The 26933-nt window shown below is 52.6% G+C and overlaps 1 protein-coding gene across 2 annotated transcripts in view; it reads right to left on the minus strand.

Moving 5' to 3' along the window:
- Positions 1-5116: 5116 nt before the first annotated feature.
- The window catches only part of LOC137346139 (suppressor APC domain-containing protein 2-like), an 80267-nt gene continuing 58450 nt past the window's right edge, over positions 5117-26933 (minus strand). The window contains exons 3-6 of one of the 2 annotated variants that reach the window (XM_068009463.1): positions 10665-10811; positions 9186-9287; positions 7126-7236; positions 5117-6005 (exon numbers count right to left, since the gene is read on the minus strand). In XM_068009463.1, coding sequence (XP_067865564.1) covers positions 5877-6005; positions 7126-7236; positions 9186-9287; positions 10665-10811 — 489 coding nt within the window. In that variant the 3' untranslated portion in view covers positions 5117-5876. The remainder of the gene's footprint in view (positions 6006-7125; positions 7237-9185; positions 9288-10664; positions 10812-26933) is intronic. The other variant, XM_068009464.1, reaches the window with a different exon arrangement.

The raw sequence follows: 26933 nt of genomic DNA on the forward strand, positions 1-26933 counted from the left end.
GAGGGGGAAAGGACAGTGTCTGACCCACTGCCGCACCCAGTCTCAGAGGGGGAAAGGACGGTGTCTGACCCACTGCCCCGCCCAGTCCCAGTGAGGGAAAGGGCAGTGTCTGACCCACTGACCCGCGCCCAGTCCCAGAGGGGGAAAGGACAGTGTCTGACCCACTGTCCCACCCAGTCCCAGAGGGGGAAAGGACAGTGTCTGACCCACTGTCCCACCCAGTCCCAGAGGGGGAAAGGACGGTGTCTGACTCACTGCCCCACCCTGTCCCAGACGGGGAAAGGACGGTGTCTGACCCACTGTCCCACCCAGTCCCAGAGGGGGAAAGGACAGTGTCTGACCCACTGCCGCACCCAGTCTCAGAGGGGGAAAGGACGGTGTCTGACCCACTGCCCCGCCCAGTCCCAGGCGGGAAAGGACAGAGTCTGACCCACTGCCGCACCAATTCCCAAAGTGGGGAAAGGACAGCGTCTGACCCATTGCCCTGCCCAGTCCCAGAGAGGGAAAGGGCAGTGTCTGACCCACTGCCCCACCCAATCCCAGAGTGGGGAAAGGACAGCGTCTGACCCACTGCCCCACCCAGTCCCAGAGAGGGAAAGAACAGTGTCTGACCCACTGCCCCACCCAATCCCAGAGTGGGGAAAGGACAGCGTCTGACCCACTGCCCCGCCCAGTCCCAGAGGCGGAAAGGACAGTGTCTGACCCACTGCACCGCCCAGTCCCAGAGGCGGAAAGGACAGTGTCTGACCCATTGCACCACCCAGTCCCAGAGTGGGGAAAGGACAGTGTTTGACCCACTGCCCCGCCCAGTCCCAGAGGCGGAAAGGACAGTGTCTGACCCACTGCCCTGCCCAGTCCCAGAGGGGGAAAGGACAGTGTCTGACCCACTGCCCCGCCCAGTCCCAGAGGCGGAAAGGACAGTGTCTGACCCACTGCACCACCCAGTCCCAGAGGGGGATAGGATGGTGTCTGACGCACTGTCCCACACAGTCCCAGAGGGGGAAAGGGCGATGTCTGACGCACTGTCCCACACAGTCCCAGAGGGGGAAAAGACAGTGTCTGATCCACTGCCCGGCCCAGTCCCAGAGGGGAAAAGGACAGTGTCTGACCCACTGCCGCACCCAATCCCAGAGGGGGAAAGGACAGTGTCTGACCCACTGCCCCGCCCAGTCCCAGAGAGGAAAGGACAGTGTCTGACCCACTGCTGCACCAAATCCCAAAGTGGAGAAAGGACAGCGTCTGACCCATTGCCCCACCCAGTCCCAGAGAGGGAAAGGACAGTGTCTGACCCACTGCCGCACCCAATCCCAGAGTGGGGAAAGGACAGTGTCTGAAACACTGCCCCGCCCAGTCCCAGAGGGGGAAAGGACAGTGTCTGACCCACTGCCTCGCCCAGTCCCAGAGGCAGAAAGGACAGTGTCTGACCCACTGCCCCGCCCAGTCCCAGAGGGGGAAAGGACAATTTCTGACCCACTGCCCCACCCAGTCCGAGAGGGAAAGGACAGTGTCTGACCCACTGAACCGCCCAGTGCCAGAGGGGGAAAGGACAGTGTCTGACCCACTGCCGCACCCAGTCCCAGAGGGGGAAAGGACGGTGTCTGACCCACTGTCCCACCCAATCCCAGAGTGGGGAAAGGACAGTGTCTGACCTACTGCCGCGCTCAGTCCCAGAGGGGGGAAAGGACAGTGTCTGACCCACTGACCCGCCCAGTCCCAGAGGGGGAAACGACAGTGTCTGACCCACTGCCGCACCAAATCCCAAAGTGGGGAAAGGACAGCGTCTGACCCACTGCCCCACCCAGTCCCAGAGAGGGCAAGAACAGTGTCTGACCCACTGCCGCACCAAATCCCAAAGTGGGGAAAGGACAGCGTCTGACCCATTGCCCTGCCCAGTCCCAGAGAGGGAAAGGACAGTGTCTGACCCACTGCTGCACCCAATCCCAGAGTGGGGAAAGGACAGTGTCTGACCCACTGCCCCGCCCAGTCCCAGAGGGGGAAAGGACAGTGTCTGACCCACTGCCCCGCCCAGTCCCAGAGGGGGAAAGGACAGCATCTGACCCACTGCCCCGCCCAGTCCCAGAGGGGCAAAGGACAGCATCTGACCCACTGCACCGCCCAATCCCAGAGTGGAGAAAGGACAGTGACTGACCCACTGCCCCGCCCAGTCCCAGAGAGTGAAAGGATGGTGTCTGACGCACTGTCCCACACAGTCCCAGAGGGGGAAAGGGCGGTGTCTGACCCACTGCCCCGCCCAGTCCCAGAGCGGGGAAAGGGCGGTGTCTGACCCACTGCCCCGCCCAGTCCCAGAGGGGGAAAGGACAGTGTCTGACCCACTGCCCCGCCCAGTCCCAGAGGGGGAAAGGACAGTGTCTGACCCGCTGCCCCGCCCAGTCCCAGAGTGGGGAAAGGACAGTGTCTGACCCACTGCCCCGCCCAGTCCCAGAGGCGGAAAGGACAGTGTCTGACCCACTGCACCGCCCAGTCCCAGAGGGGTTAGGATGGTGTCTGACGCACTGTCCCACACAGTCCCAGAGGGGGAAAGGGCGATGTCTGACGCACTGTCCCACACATTCCCAGAGGGGGAAAAGACAGTGTCTGATCCACTGCCCCGCCCAGTCCCAAAGGGGGAAAGGACAGTGTCTGACCCACTGCCGCACCCAATCCCAGAGGGGGAAAGGACAGTGTCTGACCCACTGCCCCGCCCAGTCCCGGAGGGGGAAAGGACAGTGTCTGACCCACTGCCCCGCCCAGTCCCAGAGGGGGAAAGGACAGTGTCTGACCCACTGCCCCGCCCAGTCCAAGAGGCAGAAAGGACAGTATCTGACCCACTGCCCTGCCCAGTCCCAGAGGGGGAAAGGACAGTGTCTGACCCACTGCCCCGCCCAGTACCAGAGGGGGAAAGGACAGCATCTGACCCACTGCCCCAGCCAGTCCCAGAGGGGGAAAGGACAGTGTCTGATCCACTGCCCCACCCAATCTGAGAGTGGGGAAAGGACAGTGTCTGACGCACTGCCCCACCCAGTCCCAGAGAGTGAAAAGATGGTGTCTGAAGCACTGTCCCACATAGTCCCAGAGCGGGACAGGGCAGTGTCTGACCCACTGCCCCGCCCAGTCCCAGAGCGGGGAAAGGGCGGTGTCTGACCCACTGTCCCACACAGTCCCAGAGGGGGAAAGGGTGGTGTCTGACCCACTGTCCCACCCAATCCCAGAGGGTGGAAAGGATCACGTCTGACCCACTGACCCGCCCAGTCCCAGAGGGGAAAGGACAGTGTCTGACCCACTGCTGCACCCAATCCCAGAGTGGGGAAAGGACAGTGTCTGACCCACTGCCGCACCCAATCCCAGAGTGGGGAAAGGACAGTGTCTGACCCACTGCCCCGCCCAGTCCCAGAGGGGGAAAGGACAGTGTCTGACCCACTGGCCCGCCCCGTCCCAGAGGGGGAAAGGACAGTGTCTGACCCACTGCCCCACCCCAGAGGGGGAAAGGATGGTGTCTGACGCACTGTCCCACACAGTCCCAGAGCGGGGAAAGGGCGGTGACTGACCCACTGCCCCGCCCAGTCCCAGAGGGGGAAAGGACAGTGTCTGACCCATTGCTGCGCCCAATCCCAGAGAGGAAAAGGATGGTGTCTGACGCACTGTCCCACACAGTCCCAGAGGGGGAAAGGGCGGTGTCTGACCCACTGCCCCGCCCAGTCCCAGAGGGGGACTAGACAGTGTCTGATCCACTGCCCCGCCCAATCCCAGAGGGGGAAAGGACAGTGTCTGACCCACTGCCCCACCCAATCCCAGAGGGGGAAAGGACAGTGTCTGACCCACTGCCCCACCCAGTCCCAGAGGGGGAAAGGACAATGTCTGACCCACTGCCCCACCCAATCCCAGAGGGGGAAAGGACAGTGTCTGACCCACCGCCCCGCCCAGTCCCAGAGGAGGAAAGGACAGCATGTGACCCATTGTATTAACCAGTCCTTCCACAGTCTAACCCCCTCTGCCCCCTCACACATTAAAAAATAATTTGGGCCTCAGTTAGTGAACTGATTATCAAATACCAAGGTGAATACAGTTCCATCGCTGAGACTGCTGGCTATTGGGCCATGTGATGCTTCACGGACTTTGCAGACCTCGGACTGAGCAACTTAATCTCTCCCACCACTGAAAGGGATAACAAGTTCCCTTTTCCATCCTGCGGCTTGCTGTTTATCGAGCTGTCGGTCTTATCCCAGCCCTGCATTTGCACGCCGACTCGCAGACGTGTGAACACTGCAGGGATAGGGTTGCCAACTGTTGAGGGACGTTTTCCTGAAGGTTTGATCGCATGACTTCCTGCCTCTTATTGTCCCATCCTCCAGCCATTGGACTGAGAAGACCATCCTCGCGATGCCCCGCCTTTCCCCCGTCCAATTGGAAAGTGAACAGATTCCTCATCAACCAATTGGGACTCTTCTTGGCTGTCATTCAAACAGCCTTTCACCGTCAACTCCAGTATTTATATTGATTTATTAACAAAAGAAGGTACGCTGTATAAATGCGTGTTGTTGCTCAAGAATACTCTGGTGCTGCCCTGATTAAAGTATTTGCACACAATCCCATCGCGCGCTGTTCTGAACAAAGTGGGATCAATCCCCACTGCAGAGATTTGAGCTCATATTCCAGGCTGGCACTCTCAATGCCAGTACTGAGGGGGGTGCTGCACTGTTGGAGGTGCCGTTTCTCCGTTGAGACATAGAACCCGAGTTCTGTCTGCCATCTCTGGTGGACGTGGGCAATCCCACGGTCGATTGCGAATATCTGTCCCCCAGACAACATCACAGAAAAGCAGACTATCTGTAGACGGCCATTATCTCAATGCTGTTTGTGGGACCCTGCTGGGATGCAAACTGGCTGCAGCATTTTCCTGCAGCAGTTCAAAAAGAAATGTACCTCATTAGGTATGGAGTGCTTTGGAATGTTGTGAAAAGACACTATGGAAATGCAAGTCGGCCTGTCTCCCTATTCAAGCTCGGAGTAAAATAACCAGCGTGGAACCCACGTTCATAATGCAAAATCAACTTTTAAATAATATTTCTCAGAGTTCAAATAAAATGAAAGGAAAACAAATTCTTTTTGAAACCCCTATGATTTTTCATCCCAGTTTCGCCAGCAGTGTGTTGGAGGTTAATCATCAGTTCCTGGAGGACTGGCCCTCCCTACTGCGGGATTTTTTGTTGTTGTTGTATTATTAGTTCCGATCTGATGCTGACAATAGCAACTTAATTTTCAATATTGGCCGTTTTGTTTTGGGAACAGCTTTTAGGAGCCAAACCCTCCCCTAAGTTTGAAGTGGTCTCCAGCCCCACTCCCTCTGACATGACCAAACTGTGATATGCCTGTGGGATGGGAAACTCCCCAAGGGTCAGAGGTCAGGTGTTGAAAAGGTCGGACACATGCATAAATTTAACATTGACAATAATTTATATAAATACAGAATAAATAGATCGCAGTCCTGATTAGACAGCAAGGGTTATGGCTTATAAGCTGGACCTAACATGACCTTTCCAAGGTCAAAGTTGAGAGGTAATGCCAATGGTCCATTTTTCATCAGATCTCTCTAAAAGAGGAATATTGCTCGGGTTAGTCCCAGTGATTCAGTACTTGCTCCTGGTCCCATATTTTGCTCATCACCCTCATTCCAAGTGGGGATAGAATTGAGCAAACTTTCATCCAGTCTCTAGCTCCATGGGAGGCTGGAATGTCGAGGCATTGTCTGATTTGTGACCGGGAGCAAGGGTGGCAGTCACTTGTTCCTGACTGGAAGAGGTTTGGGACAGTGGGAAGTCTTTAATGAAGTCTCTCTCCTTCCCCAAAAAGGAAATGGGCAGTGAGAGGACAGCGGCAGGCTAGATGATGCTGGAGTCAATGGAGCTGGAATCTGGGTGGCCTTGTTCTCGGACCTCAATCAGTCGCTTGATCAGAGAAATCTTCTCCTGCTCCAAGAGGGTGATGCGCTCGCTCTTGATGGACAGCTCCTGTCGGACAGACATGAATGAGATTGAAATCAATGCCGTTGGGTGTACGAACTGCACCAACTGGCTGCAAGGAAGCTTTCTCACCTTCTATCGTTAGACAAAACGATTAGGGTGTCAGCTCATTGGCTGGCACTCTCTCCTCTGATTCAGGGGTTTTGGGTTGAAGTCCTCACTCTAGAGACATGAGGCCGTAATCTAGGCTGACACTCCCAGTGCAGTACTGGAGGAGGGCTGCTCTATTGGAGGAGCCCGTCTTTCGGATGAGAGCGAGGCCACCCCCCCCCCCCCCTCCCCCCGTCTAACCTCACAGCTGCATGGAAAAGATCCCGCGGCCACTATTTCAAAGAGGAGCGTGCGCTGATTCCCCAGTCTCCTGGAGAGACACACTTAGAAAAATTGGGAGGCGAGGAATGCCCATCTGTAAAGGCAGCCCATCTGAATGTATTCACTGTTCCATGGAATTCCAGTAGCCCCAAGCTGCAGGAACAGGAGAATCTGCCCCTCTGGTTGGTTTGGAACTGGAGGCCCAGCACTTCCGATTGGCAACTGAGCAAAGAGCTAATGGGACGAGAGAGTCTGTGTTCGAATAAGTCGCTTTCGGTTGACTGGGCACTAACCTCTGTAATTACCTCCCTAAACCTCGCTGCCACTCTCTCCTCTTACCTGCTCCTTAAAACCTAAAATGTTAGTCATATAGTTGGAGGAAACAGACACACACAGAGTGTCCTTCCTTCTGAGGGTGTCAGGGTTATTATTGGGGTCACTTTGACCAGGTTTTTGGTCAGTCATTCTAATATCTCATTATGTGGCTCAGTATGAAACTCTGTGTGATGGTTACTCCTGTGAAGCGCCTTGGACCATTTCACTAGTTTAAAGGTGCTATATAAATACAGGTTGTTGTTGCCTCAACTCACTTACAGTTGGTTCCACACTAGCCAGGTGGTTAAGGGTTCAAGCCCCACTGTTAGGGTATTGAGGTAGTTATTGTTGTCCACTGTATAGTCCTACCTCCTTTACCAGGAGACGGTCCAAGCTCAAAGCCATTCACAGCCTCCCCTCTGATCCCAGCCCCAAAGCCCAGGGGTGGGTGAGCATCCCTTTGAACATCAGTAGAACGTACCTTGGTTAATAGGTGGTTCTGTTCTTTCAGCGAGCTGATTGGCTGCCGTTGAAACCCCATCACTTTCAGGGGGGAGCCAAAGCCACTGACGTGATGGTGAGCGAACGGCAACTGCAAACAAAAGCAGGGAGGGGTCAGGGGTTAGAAGCTGGTGCAAAAGGTCAGAACCCAAACCGCAGCCTTGCTGGAGGGCCATTCCTGGGAATGCAGCACTCAGTGATCTGATGGGAATCTGGATCTTGGCAATTCACAGGATGTGAGCGTCGCTGGCTAGGCCAGCATTTATAGCCCTAATTCCCCCTGAGAAGGCAGTGGTGAGCCAGCTTCTTACATACAACTGAGTGGCTCATTTCAGAGGGCAATTAAACGCCAACCACATTTCTGTGGGCCTGACTGGGTAAGGACAGCAGATTTCCTTCCCGAAAGGAAGTTAGTGAAGCAGATGGGTTTTTACGACAATCCAATGGTTTTCATGGTCCCCATTAATGATTCCAGCTTTTTACTCCAGATTTATTTAACTGAGTGAATTTAAGCTCCATGGTGGGATTTGAACTAATTTCTCCCGATCACTGCAAAAGCAAAATGCTGCAGGTGCTGGAAATCTGAAACAAAAACCGAAAATGCTGGAAATGCTCAGCGTCTGTGGAGAGAAAACAGAGTTAATGTTTCCGGTCTGTGTGACCTTTAATCAGAACCTGATGATCCTGATGAAAGGTCACATGGACCTGAAACGTCAACTCTGCTTCTCTCTCCACAGATGCTGCCAGACCTACTGAGTATTTCCAGCATTTTCAGTTTTTGGCTCCAGATTATTAGTCCAGGCACTGATTTACTAGCCTAGTAACATAACCACGATGCTAGTACCCCCCTTTTTACAGTGAGGGTTTTTGTATTCACTTGTGGGATGTTGGTGTCGCTGGCTAGGTCAGCATCTATTGCCCAGCCTGAATTGCCCCTGAGAAGGTGGTGGTGAGCTGCCTTCTTGAACCACTGCAGTCCTTGGGGTGTAGGTATGCCCACAGTGCTGTTAGGACATTCCAGGATTTGACCCAGCAACAGTGAAGGAATGACGATATAGTTGCAAGTCAGGATGGTGAGTGGCTTGGAGGGGAACTTGCAGGTGGTGGTGTTCCCATGCACCTGCAGCCCTTATCCTTCTAGGTGGTAGAAATTGTGGGTTTGGAAGGTATTGTTGAAGGAGCCTTGGTGAGTTGCTGCAGTGCATCTTGTAGATGGTACACGCTGCTGCCACTGTGCATCGGTGGTGGAGGGAGTAAATGTCTGTGTATGGGGTGACAATCAAGCACGATGCTTTGTCTTGGTTGGTGTTGAGCTTCTTGAGTATTGTTGGAGCTGCACCCATCCAGGCAAGTGGAGAGTATTCCATCGCACTCTTGACATGTGCCTTGTAGATGGTGGACAGGCATTGGGGAAACAGGAGGTGAGTTACTCACCGCAGAATTCCCAGCCTCTGACCTGCTTTTTTAGCCACAGTATTTATGTGGCTGGTCCAGTTCAGGGGTCTGGAGTCAATATTAAGGACTCACAGGGCAACTCTCTTCCGTCTGTATACCACTTTTCCACCACCTCTTCTGGGTCTGTCCTGCCGGTGGGACAGCTCTCCCAACTTTGGCACAAGCCCCCGGATGTTAGTAAGGAGGACTTTGCAAGGTTGGCAGGAGTGTGTTTTCCGTTGTCTTTTCCAGTGCCTAGGTCGATGCTGGGTGGTCCGTCTGGTTTCATTCCTTCTCTTAAACTTTGTAGCGGTTTGATACAACTGAGTGGCTTGTTTGCCATTTCAGAGGGTGCAGCTAGGGTATCTTTCCTTCCCCCAGATATATACAGTGAGGGTAAGACTGGTTCTTCTCCTCCTCCTCCTTCTACACCACCCCCGCTGCCAGCTGTATGCCATGAGGGTGAAGTGGGTGAGGGGCTTCTCTCCCTTCCTGTAGGCACAATAAGGAGGAGGCTCCTCTCCCCCTGTCCCCTAGCCGTGCGCAATCTGGTGGAGGCTGGGTCCTCTTGAGCTGCCACGTTGGCCATTCTTCACAGAGACGAACCTTTCCAGAAGAGGAAATGAGGTCGCTGAGGCAGCAATTCACTTCCTGGATCTTAGCCAATAGAAGGCAGGCTCGATTCTGGTGAGAGTCAGTGAGGTAATCCTGGAACAAGAGAACAGCAGCGTGAGAAACAGGCATCGGTGGAAGGTGGGGAGCAACAAAGTACTCAGAGGGAACGATCCCACCCACTTGTCCCCAACAGCTCGGGGCTAGGATCCGTGTCGTGGCTCCCAGCCCTTGCATAACACCCAGTGACAAGTAGCGATGGGACACTGACAGTTCCAATGGAGGGGGGGTGGTGGTGGTGGGTATGTGGGATTTGATTTGCTGATGTCTCCAATATCTTAGATTGAACTCTTTCCCCCAGAGGGATTGTGCTGCCTTTGACACCTTTCGCAAAGCTGGATGCAGGAACACAGACATCTCCTTGGGCACAGTATTACTGTGGTCATTAATGTGACATCACCAGGTTGACATCATAAGATAGTTAATGACATCGTAATGGCTGACATCACAATGCCATTATTATGAAATCATCAGGCCATTAATATGATAGCATTGGTTTATTAATAAGACCTCATCAGGTCATCAGTCTGACATAATTCCTGAATTTAGGTGGCTGTCCGCAAATGGTTGAAACTTTCTTGGGTGAGAAATGGGGCCCAGACATGCTGAGAAATTCAGGCACCCAGTTAGCATCTAAACCACTGGTGTTCACAGTGTCAGCATCTCAACCACTGGTGTTCACAGTGTCAGCATCTAAACGACCAGTGTTCACAGTGTCAGTATCTAAACCACTGGTGTTCACAGTGTCAGCATCGAAACCGCTGTGTTTTTTAAAAATTCATTCATGGGATGTGGGTGACGCTGGCTCGGCCAGCATTTATTGCCCATCCCTAATTGCCCTTGAGAAGGTGGTAGTGAGCTGCGTGTGTGTGTGTTTTTCCACAATGAATTTCTCGCCCGCCCAGTGATACACTGAACTCAAACCCCAATCTCTGCACTGAAATTGAGTTTTTATCTTCACCAGTTTTCACTCTTCCCTTGGAGGACAGTGGGAAAGTAGTGGAAGGATTTGCAGACTGAATGACGCTCTGATCGATTGCAATGTGAACACTCTTCCCATCTTGAGATCAGGCATTAGTGTGGTTAGTTAGATAAGCTGGGGCGGTTTTATTGGCTCCCATGACCCATATGATGGTGGAGTGGGGTGCGGTGGCTGATGGAGAGGTGTCAGCCTACTGGATATGAGTATCGCACTGGTCAGTAACCCAGAATTCAGAGACAGAGCTCCAGTCTCCATTCTCTGGAACTATCTGGCTATGACTTAAGGGCAGTAATGCTACAGCTAGGCCAAAGACCCACTCCGCGGATACTGTGAGAAGCCAAGAAACTGGGCACTGCATGAAAGTGGGAGTGGGAGGGATTCTCTGCGCCCAGCAGTCAGGTGGAACTAGCTATTGCCATCCCAGAACTCACCCTGTTTCCAAAGCCCTGCCTGAGATGCTTCTGTTTCTGGTGCACAGTGTGGATCTGCTGATGATACCAGTCCCGTGCCCGCTCCACCATCTCCAGCCCGTGCAAAAGGGCATCGCGCTCTCGCTCCAGCTCCTTCATCTGCTTCAACTGTGAGGAGACAAAGGAAGAGAAAAGCACCCCATGTGACAGCACGTTACACGCTTGACTGTTTATTCCACCGGCCCATTTTGAGAATGTTAATAGTTTCTCCGTAAGGTTCACGGAATCACAGAACTGTTACAGCACAGGAGGAGGCCATTCGGCCTGTTGTGTCTGTGCTGGCTCTCTGAAAGAGTCGTTTACCTGGTGCCACTCTCCCGCCTTCTCCCTGCAGCCCTGCCCAGACTTCCTTTTCAGATAATAATCCAGTTCCCTCTTGGATGCCTCGATTGGACCTGCCTCCACCAGGCAGTGCATTCCAGATCCGAACCACTCACTGCGTGAAAAAGTTTTTCCTCATGTCCCCATTGCTTCTTTTGTCAATTACCTTAAATCTCGTTTACCTTTAGTCTTTGATCCTTCCCCCAATAGGAACAGTTTTTCCCTCTCTACTGTGTCCAGACCCCTCATGATTTTGGATACCTCTATCAAATCAACTCTTAACCTTCTCTTCTCCAAAGAAAGCAGTCCCAACTTCTCCAATCTATCCATGTAATGGAAGTTCCTCATCCCTGGAACCATTCTCGTGAACCTTTTCTGAACTCTCTCCAATGTCTTCACCTTTCCTAAAGTGTGGCGCCCAGAACTGGATGCAATACTCCAGACTGAGGCTGAACTAGTTCAACATAACCTCCTTGCTCTTGTACTCTATGCCCCTACTGATAGAGCCTAGGATGCTGTATGTTTTATTAACCACACTCTCAACCTGTCCTGCCACCTTAAATGACTTATGCACAGATACACCCAGGTCTATCTACTCCTGCACCCCTTTTAGAATTTCACCCTTTATTTTATATTGTCTCTCTGTATTCTTCCGACCAAAATGAATCACTTCGCACTTCTCTGCATTAAATGTCATCTGCCACTTATCTGTCCATTCCATTAACTTATCTATATCCTTTTGAAGTTTAACACTACCCCCCTCACAGTTCACAATGCTTCCAAGTTTTATATCATCCGCAAATCTTGAAACTGTGCTCTGTACACCAAGACATAGGTCATTATTATATATCAGGAAGAGCAAGGGTCTCAACACTGACCCCTAGGGAATTCCAGTAAAAACCTTCCTCCAGTCCGAGAAACAATATCCATGAACAGTGGCGCAGTGGTTAGCACCGCAGCCTCACAGCTCCAGCGACCTGGGTTCAATTCTGGGTACTGCTTGTGTGGAGTTTTCAACTTTTCCCTGTGTCTGCGTGGGTTTCCTCCAGGTGCTCCGGTTTCCTCCCACAAGCCAAAAGACTTTCAGGTTGATAGGTAAATTGGCCATTATAAATTGCCCCTAGTATAGGTAGGTGGTAGGGGAATATAGGGACAGGTGGGGATGTGGTAGGAATATGGGATTAGTGTAGGATTAGTATAAATGGGTGGTTAATGGTCGGCACAGACTCGGTGGGCCGAAGGGCCTGTTTCAGTGCTGTATCTCTAAAAAAAAAGAAAAAACCACTACTCTTTGCTTCCTGTCCCTCAGTGAATTTTGTATCCATGTCGCTACTGTCCCTTTTATTCCACGAGCTGAAACTTTGCTCACAAGTCTGTTGTGCAGCACTGTATCAAATACCTTTTGGAAGGCATTTGGAGATTCCAAATATATTTTGTCTATAAATGACACAATTTACAAATTTTCATTCTTGTTTTCAAATTCCTCCATTGCCTCGCCCCCCTCTCTATCTTTATAACCTCTCCCAGCCCTGCAACACTCGAAGATCTCTGCACTCCCCCAATTCTGTCCTCTTGTGCTTCCTTGATTTCAATCACTCCGCCATTGGTGGCCATGCCTTCAGCTGCCTGGAGGCATAAGCTCTGGAATACCCTCCCTCCGTGTTTCTCTCCTTTAAGACGCTCCTTAATGCTTTCTGATGTGTCGAAAGTAGGGCCGACTTTACAGATGTGTGGTCCAGGCACGGAGCGTCACCCAGCGGTAGCCTTGACGATGATGATGGATGCCTCCGTCGCTTCAACAGATAAGGTGACCATCTAGATTGGTGTTGTCTCGTCTGTTAAACCAAATCTTGACTCGCAGATCTGACTGCAAATATTACATTGAAGTCGCTGTTGGAGGGATGGGTGAAGTCACTGGTTTTGTGGAGTGCTCACTTGTCCTGTAGGGACCTGACTCCGTTCTCCTTGAATGTGGAGATTGCTTGATGACGGAGGCTTCTCCATTTGGATCCATCCATGGTTGTTTTGTTCCCAAGTATTTAACAAAATTGAGGCTCATGGAATAGGAGGGTCAGTGTCCAAGTACCCCTTTAGAATTGTACCCTTTAACTTATATTGCCTTTCCTCGTTTTTTGTAACAAAGTAAATCAGTACATAGGCAATGGATAGTCTTTAAAGAAATATTACACAAATTTACAGCAACTATAGATTCTTTCAAGGCACAAAAACCCCAAAAGTAAAGGCTGTCAACAGTGGCTAACAAAGGAAGTTAAGGATTGTATAAGATTAAAAGAAAAGGCCTATAAAGTTGCCAGAAATAGTAGTAAACCTGAGGATTGGGAGGATTTTAGAATTCAGCAAAGGAGAACAAAGAAACTGATAAAGAAAGGGAGAATGGAATATGAATGTAAGCTAGCAAAAAATATAAAAACGGACTCTTAAAGCTTCTACAATACATAAAAAGGAAACGTTTGGCTCAGACAAATGTGGGTCCATTACAGGCAGAGTCAGGAGAATTTATAATGGGGGATAGAGAAATGGCAGAGAAGCTAAATGATTACTTTGTGTCTGTCTTCACTGAGGAAGATACAAGGAATCTCCCAGAATTAGAGATCCAAGGGATTAGGGAGAATGAGGAATTGCAGGACATTTGTATTGGTAAGAAGGTTGTATTGGAGAAATTAATGGGGCTGAAGGTTGATAAGTCCCCAGGACCTGATTTTCTACATCCCAGAGTTTTGAACGAGGTAGCTATGGAGATAGTGGATGCATTGGTGATCATCTTCCAAAATTCTATAGATTCTGGAGTGGTTCCTACAGATTGGAAGGTTGCAAATGTCACCCCACTATTTGAGAAGGGAGGGAGAGAGAAAACAAGGAATTACAGACCTGTTAGCCTTGCATCAGTCATTGGGAAGTGATAAATGGACACTTGGAAAGTAATGATCTGATTGGGCATAACCAACATATATTTATGAATGGAAAATCATGTTTGATGAACCTGTTGGAGTTTTTTGAGGACGTTACTAACAGAATTGATAAAGGGGAGTTGGTGGACGTGATATACTTGAATTTTCAGAAGGTTTTTGACAAAGTCCCCCACAGGAGGTTGGTTAGCAAAATTAAAGCACAAGGGATAGGAGGTAATACTGACATGGGTTAAGGACTGGTTAACAGGCAGAAAGCAGAGACTAGGAATAAACAGGTCATTCTCGCATTGGCAGGCTGTGACTAGTGGGGTACCGCAGGGATCAGTGTTTGGGCTCCAGCTGTTCACAATATATATCAATGATTTGGATATGGGGACCAAATGTAGTATTTCCAAGTTCATGGATAACACAAAACTAGGTGGGAATGTGTGTTGTGAGGAAGATGCAAAGCAGCTTCAAGGGATTTAGACAGACTTAGTGAGTGGGCAAAAACGTGGCAGATGGAATGTAATGTGGAAAAATGTGAGGTTATCCATTTTGGTAGGAGGAACAGATGTGCAGAGTATTTCTTAAATGGTAAGAGATTAGAAAGTGTAGATGTACAAAGGGACCCACGTTTCCTTGTCAATAAGTCACTGAAAGCTAACATGCAGGTGCAGCAAGCAATTAGGAAGGCTAAAGGTATGTTAGCCTTTATCACAAGAGGATTTGAGTACAGGAGTACTGAAGTCTTGCTTCAATTGTATAGAACCTTGGTTAGACCCCACCTGGTGAACTGGGTGCAGTTTTGGTCCTCTTTCCTTAGGAAAGATATTATTGCCATTTAGGGAGTGCAAGAACAGTTGACCAGACTTGTTCCTGGGATGGTGAGACTGTACTGTGAAGAGAGATAGGGGAAACTGGGCTTGTATTCTCTAGAGTTTCAAAGAATAAGAGATGATCTCATTTAAACCACAAAATACTTATAGGAATAGACCGGGTAGATGCAGGTAAGATGTTTCCCCTGGTTGTGAAGTCTCGTACGAGGGGACAATTTCAAAATAAAGGGGAAGCCACTTATGGCAAAGATGAGGAGAAGGTTGTGAATCTTTGGAATTCTCTACCCCAGAGGGCTATGGAAGCTCAGTCACTGTGTAATGTTTAAAGCAGAGATTGACAGATTTCTAAATACAAATGACATAAAGGGATATGAGGATAGTGTGGGAAAAAGGCACTGAAGTGAATGATCAGCCATGATCATAATGAATGGCGGGGCAGGCTCGATGGGCTCCTATGTTCCTATGAATCACTTCACATTTCTCTGCATTAAATTTCATCTGCCACTTGTCTGTCCATTCCATATCCACGTCCTTTTGAAGTTCTACACTACCCTCCTCACAATGCTTCCAAGTTTTGCATCATCTGCAAATTTTGAAATTGTGCCCTGTACACCAAGGTCTAGGTCATTAATATATATCAGGAAGAGGAGGGGGTCTTGACACCAACCCCTGGGGCACTCCACTACAAACCTTCCTCCAGTCCGAAAAACAAACGTTAACTACTACTCTTTCTTCCCTGTCACTCAGCTAATTCCGTATCCATGTTGCTACTGTCCCTTTTATTCCATGACCTGTAACTTTGCTCACAAGTCTGTTGTGTGGCACTTTATCAAATACCTTTTGGAAGTCCATGTACACCACATCAACAGCATTGCCCTCATCAGCCCTCTCTGTTACCTCATCAAAAAACTCAAGCAGGTTAGTTAGACACGATTTCTCCTAACAAATTCATGCTCACTGTCTTTAATTAACCCGCATTTGTCCAAGTGGCTTTTAATTTTGACCCAAATTATCGTTTCTAGAAGCTTCCCCGTCACCGACGTTAAACTGACTGGCCTGTAGTTGCTGGGCTTATCTTTACATCCTTTTTTGAACAAGGGTGTAACAATTGCAGTTCTCCAGTTCTCTGGCACCACCGCCGAGTCTAAGGAAAGCTGAAAAATTATGGCCAGTGCCTCTGCAATTTCCACTCTCACTTCCCTTAGTATCCTTGGATGCATCTCATCTGGCACTGGCCCCTTATCAATTTCAGTACAGACAGCCTATCTAATATCTCCTGCTTATCAATTTTAAACCCTTGCACTTACATCACACCAGTGCAAAACCTCATCATGTCCCAAAGCACTTAACAGCCTATCAACTGCTTTTTGAAGTGCAGTCACTGCTGTATTGTAGAAAATGTGGCAGCTAATTTGCAAACAGCCAGATATTACCATCCAATATGCTTTCAGGTGTTATCTGAGGGATGAGTATTGACCAGGACACTGGGGAGAACTCCCATGCTTTCCTTCAATCTTTTATATCTACCTGAGAGAACAGACAGGGCCTTTAATTAACCTCTCTTTCAAAAGACAACACCTTGAACAGTCTAGATTTTGTGCCCAAGTCTCTAGAGTGGGAATTAAACCCATGATCTACTGACTCAAAGGAGAGAGAGTGCTCCCCAAGGCTGACACCTTGAAGCAGCCACAGGGGCTTGATGTTAGATCCTGATTAGCACTAGCAGAGGCTGACATGGGTCAATGTAATAGCTGAGAGAGGGCATTATCCATCTCCCTCAATCTGCCTCTTGGATGCATCATTCAGTTCTCTGCTGACAACTGGAAGGTCACGCCTTTGTGGAAGTGTTTTTTTAAAATTTGTTTATGGAATGTGTTCATAGCATTTTTTGCTCATCTCTAATTACTGTGGGTCTGGAGTCACATGTAGGCCAGACCAGGCAAGGACAGCAGATTTCCTTCCCCGAAGGAAGGTAGTGAACCAGATGGGTTTTTATGACACTCGATGATATTTTCATGGCACCATTACTGGGACTATTAATCGAAGTATTAATTAATCGAACTTAAACTCCACCATGGTGGGATTTCAACCAGTGTCGGCAGGGCATTAGCCTGGGCCTTTGGATTACTAGTTCAGTGCCATCACCACTGCACCGCCATCTCCCTGGCTGGATCTTGCCCGAGATGCAGGATCCTGTGGGACATGGAGGTGGGGTAATGATGCTTACAAAGGCCTGGGCAGCCTTTGATCGCATGGTGAGCAGTCCTACAGAAACCACAGTGGTGTCCCGCTCCCTGGCTGGATCACATCCACAGGAGAGAAAGTGATTCCAACACGTCAGAGGTCAGTACTGAGGGAGTGCTGCACTGTCGGAGGTCAGTACTGAGGGGGTGCTGCACTGTCGGAGGGCAGTAGTGAGGGGGTGCTGCACTGTCGGAGGTCAGTACTGAGGGAGTGCTGCACTGTCGGAGGTCAGTACTGAGGGGGTGCTGCACTGTCGGAGGTCAGTACTGAGGGGGTGCTACACTGTCGGAGGGCAGTAGTGAGGGGGTGCTGCACTGTCGGAGGTCAGTACTGGGGGAGTGCTGTACTGTCGGAAGTCAGTACTGAGGGAGTGCTGCACTGTCGGAGGTCAGTACTGAAGGAGTGCTGTACTGTCGGAGGTCAGTACTGGGGGAGTGCTGTACTGTCGGAGGTCAGTACTGAGGGGGTGCTGCACTGTCGGAGGTCAGTACTGAGGGGGTGCTGCACTGTCGGAGGGCAGTAGTGAGGGGGTGCAGCACTGTCGGAGGTCAGTACTGGGGGAGTGCTGTACTGTCGGAGGTGAGTACTGAGGGGGTGCTGCACTGTCAGATGTCAGTACTGAAGGAGTGCTGCACTGTCGGAGGTCAGTACTGAGGGAGTGCTGCACTGTCAGAGGTCAGTACTGAGGGAGTGCTGCACTGTCGGAGGTCAGTACTGAGGGGGTGCTGCACTGTTGGAGGGCAGTAGTGAGGGGGTGCTGCACTCTCGGAGGTCAGTACTGAGGGAGTGCTGCACTGTCGGAGGTCAGTACTGAGGGGGTGCTGCACTGTCGGAGGTCAGTACTGAGGGACTGCTGTACTGTCGGAGGTCAGTACTGAGGGAGTGCTGCACTGTCGGAGGTCAGTACTGAGGTGGTGCTGCACTGTCGGAGGGCAGTAGTGAGGGGGTGCTGCACTGTTGGAGGTCAGTACTGAGGGAGTGCTGCACTGTCGGAGGTCAGTACTGAGGGGGTGCTGCACTGTTGGAGGTCAGTACTGAGGGAGTGCTGCACTGTCAGAGGTCAGTACTGAGGGGGTGCTGCACTGTAGGAGGGCAGTACTGAGGGAGTGCTGCACTGTCGGAAGTCAGTACTGAGGGAGTGCTGCACTGTCAGAGGTCAGTACTGAGGGAGTGCTGCACTGTCGGATGTCAGTACTGAAGGAGTGCTGTACTGTCGGAGGTCAGTACTGAGGGAGTGCTGCACTGTCGGAGGTCAGTACTGAAGGAGTGCTGTACTGTCGGAGGTCAGTACTGAGGGAGTGCTGCACTGTCGGAGGGCAGTAGTGAGGGGGTGCTGCACTGTTGGAGGTCAGTACTGAGGGAGTGCTGCACTGTTGGAGGTCAGTACTGAGGGAGTGCTGCACTGTCGGAGGTCAGTACTGAGGGGGTGCTGCACTGTTGGAGGTCAGTACTGAGGGAGTGCTGCACTGTCAGAGGTCAGTACTGAGGGAGTGCTGCACTGTCGGAGGTCAGTACTGAGGGGGTGCTGCACTGTCGGATGGCAGTACTGAGGGAGTGCTGCACTGTCGGATGTCAGTACTGAAGGAGTGCTGCACTGTCGGAGGTCAGTAGTGAGGGAGTGCAGCACTGTCAGAGGTCAGTACTGAGGGAGTGCTGCACTGTTGGAGGGTCAATACTAAGGGAGTGCTGCACTGAAGGAGGGTCAGTACTGAGGGAGTGCAGCACTGTCAGAGGTCAGTACTGAGGGAGTGCTGCACTGTTGGAGGGTCAATACTAAGGGAGTGCTGCACTGAAGGAGGGTCAGTACTGAGGGAGCTCTGAACTGTCAGAGGGACAGCTCTGAGGGACTGCTGCATCTTCGGGGAGACAGTACTGAGGGAGTGCTGCACTGTCGGAAGTCAGTACTGAGGGAGTGCTGCACTGTTGGAGGGGCAGTAGTGAGGGAGTGCTACACTATCAGAGGGGCAGTAATGAGGGATGCTGCACTATCGGAGGGGCAGGACTGAGGGAAAGATGTACTCTCAGGGGGACAGTACTGAGGGAGTGCTGCACTGTCGGATGTCAGTACTGAAGGAGTGCTGCACTGTCGGAGGTCAGTACTGAGGGAGTGCAGCACTCTCAGAGGGACAGTACTGAGGGAGTGCAGCACTCTCAGAGGGACAGTACTGAGGGAGTGCTGGCCAGTGGGCAGTGTCGTCTCTCAGATGAGATATTAAACCCTGGTCCCGTCTGCTCTGTCAGGTGAATGGGGAATATGAGAACATCGCACAGTATGATTGGAAGATCAGGGAAATTCCCCTGGGTATTCTCAACTAATATTTCTCCTTTAACCAGCATCACTGAAACAACGTTTTCTGATCATTTTTTCATATCGTTGTTCGTGGGACCCAAGATTGAACTAGGAGCCTTCCTGGTCTTTATAGCTTGGTCTCTCTGGGGACCCAGCTGTGTTCTGAACCCCTCTACCCGACCTGTGTGATGGTCCATACCAAATTCATCATTTTAGAATGATGCCGGGGTTAAAGTGCTACATTTTCAGGAAGATTGCATAAACATGGCTTGTATTCCCTTAAGTATAGAAGATTGAGCTGCTTAAAATCTTAAAAGCTTAAACATTCACCCCCTCCACCACCGATGCACAGTGGCAGCAGTGTGTACCGTTTATAGGTGCACTGCAGCAATGCACCAAGGCTCCTTAGACAGCACCTTCCAAACCCGTGACCTCTACCACCTAGAAGGACAAGGGCAGCAGATACATGGGAACACCACCACCTACAAGTTCCCCTTCAAATAACATAACATCCTGACTTGAAACTATATCGCCATCCCTTCACTGTCACTGGATCAAAATCCTGGAACTCCCTTCCTAACAGCACTGTGGGTGTACCTACCCCAAATGGACTGCAGCGGTTCAAGAAGGCAGCTCACCACCACCTTCTCAAGGGCAATTAAGCATGGACAATAAATGCTGGCCTGGCCAGCGACGTTCATGTCCCATGAACGAACAAAAAAAAGGGATTTGATAGGACGGAGAAACTATTTCTTCTGGTGGGGGAATAAAGAACGAGGGGTCATAACCTTAAAATTAGGAGGGAAATCGGGAAGCATTTTCCACAGGAAGGGTTGTAGAGATCTAGAATTCTCTATACTGAAGGCTGTGGAGGTTAGCAGTCAATTGGAGCTTTTAAAAATAGGATTGATCGAGTTTTTTGTTTCGGTCAGGGTCTCAAGGGATGTGGAAATAAAGCAGGTAAATGGAGTTGTTCGAATTGACTGGTAGAAAGGTTTCGAGGGACTAAATGGCCTCCTTCCTGTTCCTCAGTCTGAACACAGTTAATAGTGTGGAGGGGGCACGCGGGAGGGGCGGTCCTGATAGGCTGAGCTCATCTCTCATCTCCATGACAACGTTCATCCGAATGATTTCCATAAATCTGAGACCTCTCAAATTCCAGCTTGTGTCAGTGACAAATTACTGTTGCTCTTTTTTTTTCTAATCATTTCCTTGCTTTGTTGGATGGTGTCGCGAGAGGGAGGAAGTCCTTGTCTTGCAGCTGTCACCGAGCATCTGCCTCTGGTCCCACAGGACTTCATTAGGACTCAGTCTAATTAACAGCAGACTGAGTGAATGGCCCTGATCCCGGAATGCCTCATCCAGAATTCCCCTCGGGCATCATACACAGACACCACAGGAGTGGGCTCCAGAGGCTTCGAGGGATTTGTCAGGCAGGTCCTGTTGTTAATGCAGTTTACACAATAGGACTGTTTCATATCTGTGTGCAATGTTTTCAGTAACCCCTCGCTAGCAGCAGGGCTGAGGATGTCGGTCTGAGGGTTCCGTGGAGGGAGGAGAGGGGGGATTTGGTTGAGGAGAAAGAGGATTAGCTCAGGAGATGGAGGAAGCAAACAGGATGCTGAGAGAACACAGTAACTGGGGAGACTGGGGGGTGGGGGAGAGCAGGTTAAAAGGGAGAGCAAGGTAACAGGGAGAGAGCAAGGTAACAGGGAGAGAGAACAGGATAATCGGGGGAGAGCAGGGTAACAGGGAGAGAGAGCAGGGTAACAGGGAGAGAGTGCAGGGTAGCAGGGAGAGAGAGTGGGGTAACAGGGAGAGAGTGCAGGGTAGCAGCGAGAGAGAGTGGGGTAACAGGGAGAGAGCAGGGAAGCAGGGAGAGAGAGCAGGGTAAAAGGGAGAGAGTGCAGGGAAGCAGGGGGAGAGAGCAGGGTAACAGGGAGAGAGTGAAGGGTAGCAGGGAGAGAGAGTGGGGTAACAGGGAGAGAGCAGGGAAGCAGGGAGAGAGAGCAGAGTAGCAGGGAGAGAGAGCAGGGTAACAGGGAGAGAGAGTAGGGTAACAGGGAGGGAGTGCAGGGTTGCAGGGAGAGACAGTAGAGTAGCAGGGAGAGACAGTAGAGTAGCAGGGAGAGAGAGCAGGGTAATGGAAAAAGAGCAGGGCAATGGGGGGGGGAGTGGACAGTCACTGTGGTGAGCAGGGGAATCGGGGGGAGTGGACAGTCACTGTGGTGAGCAGGGTAATGGGGAGGAGTGGACAGTCACTGTGGTGAGCAGGGTAATAGGGGGGAGTGGACAGTCACTGTGGTGAGCAGGGTAATGGGGGGGAGTGGACAGTCACTGTGGGGAGCAGGATAATAAAGGGGTGTGGACAGTCACTGTGGTGAGCAGGGTAAGGGGGGGGAGTGGACAGTCACTGTGGGGAGCAGGATAATAAAGGGGTGTGGACAGTCACTGTGGTGAGCAGGGTAAGGGGGGGAGTGGACAGTCACTGTGGTGAGCAGGGTAATGGGGGAAGAGTGGACAGTCACTGTGGTGAGCAGGGTAATGGGGGGGAGTGGACAGTCACTGTGGTGAGCAGGGTAATGGGGGGAAGTGGACAGTCACTGTGGGGAGCAGGATAATAGGGGGGAGTGGACAGTCACTGTGGTGAGCAGGGTAATGGGGGGGAGTGGACAGTCACTGTGGTGAGCAGGGTAAGGGGGAGGAGTGGACAGTCACTGTAGTGAGCAGGGTAATGGGGTGAGTGGACAGTCACTGTGGTGAGCAGGGTCATGGGGGGGAGTGGACAGTCACTGTGGTGGGAAGGGTAATGGGGGGCAGTGGACAGTCACTGTGGTGAGCTGGGTAATGGGGTGAGTGGACAGTCACTGTGGTGAGCAGGGTCATGGGGTGAGTGGACAGTCACTGTGGTGAGCAGGGTAATGGGGACAGGTGGACAGTCACTGTGGTGAACAGGGTAATGGGGGAGGAGTGGACGGTCACTGTGGTGAGCAGGGTAATGGGGGGAGTGGACAGTCACTGTGGTGGGAAGGGTAATGGGGAGGAGTGGACAGTCACTGTGGTGAGCAGGGTAATGGGGGGGAGTGGACAGTCATTGTGGTGAGCAGGGTAATGGGGAGGAGTGGACAGTCACTGTGGTGAGCAGGGTAATGGGGGAGGAGTGGACAGTCATTGTGGTGAGCAGGGTAATGGGGAGGAGTGGACAGTCACTGTGGTGAGCAGGGTAATGGGGAGGAGTGGACAGTCACTGTGGTGAGCAGGGTAATGGGGGAGGAGTGGACAGTCACTGTGGTGAGCAGGGTAATGGGGGGGGGAGCGGACAGTAACTGTGGTGAGCAGGGTAATGGGGGAGGAGTGGACAGTCACTGTGGTGAGCAGGGTAATGGGGAGGAGTGGACAGTCACTGTGGTCAGCAGGGTAATGGGGGAGGAGTGGACAGTCACTGTGGTGAGCAGGGTACTGGGGAGGAGTGGACAGTCACTGTGGTGAGCAGGGTAATGGGGGGGAGTGGACAGTCACTGTGGTGAGCAGGGTAATGGGGTGAGTGGACAGTCACTGTGGTGAGCAGGGTCATGGGGTGAGTGGACAGTCACTGTGGTGAGCAGGGTAATGGGGGGAGTGGACAGTCACTGTGGTGAGCAGGGTAAGGGGGAGGAGTGGACAGTCACTGTGGTGAGCAGGGTAATGGGGTGAGTGGACAGTCACTGTGGTGAGCAGGGTCATGGGGGGGAGTGGACAGTCACTGTGGTGGGAAGGGTAATGGGGGGCAGTGGACAGTCACTGTGGTGAGCAGGGTAATGGGGTGAGTGGACAGTCACTGTGGTGAGCAGGGTCATGTGGTGAGTAGACAGTCACTGTGGTGAGCAGGGTCATGGGGGGGAGTGGACTGTCACTGTGGTGAGCAGGGTAATGGGGAGGAGTGGACAGTCACTGTGGTGAGCAGGGTAATGGGGGAGGAGTGGACAGTCACTGTGGTGAGCAGGATATTGGGGGGGAGTGGACAGTCACTGTGGTGAGCAGGGTAATGGGGAGGAGTGGACAGTCACTGTGGTGAGCAGGGTAATGGGGGGAGTGGACAGTCACTGTGGTGGGAAGGGTAAAGGGGAGGAGTGGACAGTCACTGTGGTGAGCAGGGTAATGGGGGGGAGGGGACAGTCATTATGGTGAGCAGGGTAATGGGGAGGAGTGGACAGTCACTGTGGTGAGCAGGGTAATGGGGGAGGAGTGGATAGTCATTGTGGTGAGCAGGATAATGGGGGGGAGTGGACAGTCACCGTGGTGAGCAGGGTAATGGGGAGGAGTGGACAGTCACTGTGGTGAGCAGGGTAATGGGGAGGGGTGGACAGTCACTGTGGTGAGCAGGGTAATGGGGGAGGAGTGGACAGTCACTGTGGTGAGCAGGGTAATGGGGGGGAGTGGACAGTCACTGTGGTGAGCAGGGTAATGGGGGAGGAGTGGACAGTCACTGTGGTGAGCAGGGTAATGGGGAGGAGTGGACAGTCACCGTGGTGAGCAGGGTAATGGGGGAGGAGTGGACAGTCACTGTGGTGAGCAGGGTAATGGGGGGTAGTGGACAGTCACTGTGGTGAGCAGGGTAATGGGGAGGAGTGGACAGTCACTGTGGTGAGCAGGGTAATGGGGGAGCAGTGGACAGTCACTGTGGTGAGCAGGGTAATGGGGGAGGAGTGGACAGTCACTGTGGTGAGCAGGGTAATGGGGAGGAGTGGATAGTCACTGTGGTGAGCAGGATAATGGGGGGCGTGGACAGTCACTGTGGTGAGCAGGGTAATGGGGAGGAGTGGACAGTCACTGTGGTGAGTAGGGTAATGGGGGGAGTGGACAGTCACTGTGGTGAGCAGGGCAATGGGGAGGGGTGGACAGTCACTGTGGTGAGCAGGGTAATGGGGGGGAGTGGATAGTCACTGTGGTGAGCAGGGTAATGGGGGGGAGTGGACAGTCACTGTGGTGAGCAGGGTAATGGGGGGGAGAGGACAGTCACTGTGGTGAGCAGGGTAATGGGGGGGGGAGAGGACAGTCACTGTGGTGAGCAGGGTAATGGGGGGGGAGTGGACAGTCAATGTTGTGAGCAGGGTAATGGGGGGGAGAGGACAGTCACTGTGGTGAGCAGGGTAATGGGGGGAGTGGACAGTCACTGTGGTGAGCAGGGTAATGGGGGGGAGAGGACAGTCACTGTGGTGAGCAGGGTAATGGGGGGAGAGTGGACAGTCACTGTGGTGAGCCGGGTAATGGGGGGGAGTGGACAGTCACTGTGGTGAGCAGGGTAATGGGGGGGAGTGGATAGTCACTGTGGTGAGCAGGGTAATGGGGGGGAGTGGACAGTCACTGTGGTGAGCAGGGTAATGGGGGGAGTGGACAGTCACTGTGGTGAGTCGGGTAATGGGGGGGGAGTGGACAGTCACTGTGGTGAGCAGGGTAATGGGGGGAGTGGACAGTCAATGTTGTGAGCAGGGTAATGGGGGGGAGAGGACAGTCACTGTGGTGAGCAGGGTAATGGGGAGGAGTGGACAGTCACTGTGGTGAGCAGGGTAATGGGGGAGGAGTGGACAGTCACTGTGGTGAGCAGGGTAATGGGGGGGAGTGGAGAGTCACTGTGGTGAGCAGGGTAATGGGGGAGGAGTGGACAGTCACTGTGGTGAGCAGGGTAATGGGGAGGAGTGGACAGTCACTGTGGTGAGCAGGGTAATGGGGGAGGAGTGGACAGTCACTGTGGTGAGCAGGGTAATGGGGGGGAGTGGATAGTCACTGTGGTGAGCAGGGTAATGGGGAGGAGTGGACAGTCACTGTGGTGAGCAGGGTAACGGGGGGCGTGGACAGTCACTGTGGTGAGCAGGGTAATGGGGAGGAGTGGACAGTCACTGTGGTGAGTAGGGTAATGGGGGGAGTGGACAGTCACTGTGGTGAGCAGGGCAATGGGGAGGAGTGGACAGTCACTGTGGTGAGCAGGGTAATGGGGGGAGTGAACAGTCACTGTGGTGAGCAGGGTCATGGGGGGGAGTGGACAGTCACTGTGGTGGGAAGGGTAATGGGGGGAGTGGACAGTCACTGTGGTGAGCAGGGTAATGGGGGGGAGTGGACAGTCACTGTGGTGAGCAGGGTAATGGGGGGAGTGGACAGTCACTGTGGTGAGCAGGGTAATGGGGGGGATAGGACAGTCACTGTGGTGAGCAGGGTAATGGTGTGGAGTGGACAGTCACTGTGGTGAGCAGGGTAATGGGGGGAGTGGATATTCACTGTGGTGAGCAGGGTAATGGGGGGGAGAGGACAGTCACTGTGGTGAGCAGGATAATGGGGGGGAGAGGACAGTCACTGTGGTGAGCAGGGTAATGGGGGGAGTGGACAGTCACTGTGGTGAGCAGGGTAATGGGGGGAGTGGACAGTCACTGTGGTGAGCAGGGTAATGGGGGGAGTGGACAGTCACTGTGGTGAGCAGGGTAATGGGGGGGAGAGGACAGTCACTGTGGTGAGCAGGGTAATGGGGGGGGAGTGGACAGTCACTGTGGTGAGCAGGGTAATGGGGGGGAGTGGACAGTCACTGTGGTGAGCAGGGTAATGGGGGGGAGTGGATAGTCACTGTGGTGAGCAGGGTAATGGGGGGGAGTGGACAGTCACTGTGATGAGCAGGGTAATGGGGGGGAGAGGACAGTCACTGTGGTGAGCAGGGTAATGGGGGGGAGTGGACAGTCACTGTGGTGAGCAGGGTAATGGGGGGAGTGGACAGTCACTGTGGTGAGTCGGGTAATGGGGGGGGGAGTGGACAGTCACTGTGGTGAGCAGGGTAATGGGGGGAGTGGACAGTCAATGTTGTGAGCAGGGTAATGGTGGGGAGAGGACAGTCACTGTGGTGAGCAGGGTAATGGGGGGAGTGGACACTCACTGTGGTGAGCAGGGTAATGGGGGGGAGAGGACAGTCACTGTGGTGAGCAGGGTAATGGGGGGGGGAGTGGACAGTCAATGTTGTGAGCAGGGTAATGGGGGGGGAGTGGACAGTCACTGTGGTGAGCAGGGTAATGGGGGGGAGTGGACAGTCACTGTGGTGAGCAGGGTAATGGGGGGGAGTGGATAGTCACTGTGGTGAGCAGGGTAATGGGGGGGAGTGGACAGTCACTGTGGTGAGCAGGGTAATTGGGTGGAGAGGACAGTCACTGTGGTGAGCAGGGTAATGGGGGGGAGTGGACAGTCACTGTGGTGAGCAGGGTAATGGGGGGAGTGGACAGTCACTGTGGTGAGCAGGGTAATGGGGGGAGAGGACAGTCACTGTGGTGAGCAGGGTAATGGGGGGAGTGGACAGTCAATGTTGTGAGCAGGGTAATGGGGGGGAGAGGACAGTCACTGTGGTGAGCAGGGTAATGGGGGGAGTGGACAGTCACTGTGGTGAGCAGGGTAATGGGGGGAGAGGACAGTCACTGTGGTGAGCAGGGTAATGGGGGGGAGTGGACAGTCACTGTGGTGAGCAGGGTAATGGGGGGAGAGGACAGTCACTGTGGTGAGCAGGGTAATGGGGGGGAGTGGACAGTCACTGTGGTGAGCAGGGTAATGGGGGGAGTGGACAGTCCCTGTGGTGAGCAGGGTAATGGGGGGAGAGGACAGTCACTGTGGTGAGCAGGGT

Source organism: Heterodontus francisci, chromosome 29 (assembly GCF_036365525.1).
Source record: "Heterodontus francisci isolate sHetFra1 chromosome 29, sHetFra1.hap1, whole genome shotgun sequence".
Taxonomy (NCBI): domain Eukaryota; kingdom Metazoa; phylum Chordata; class Chondrichthyes; order Heterodontiformes; family Heterodontidae; genus Heterodontus; species Heterodontus francisci.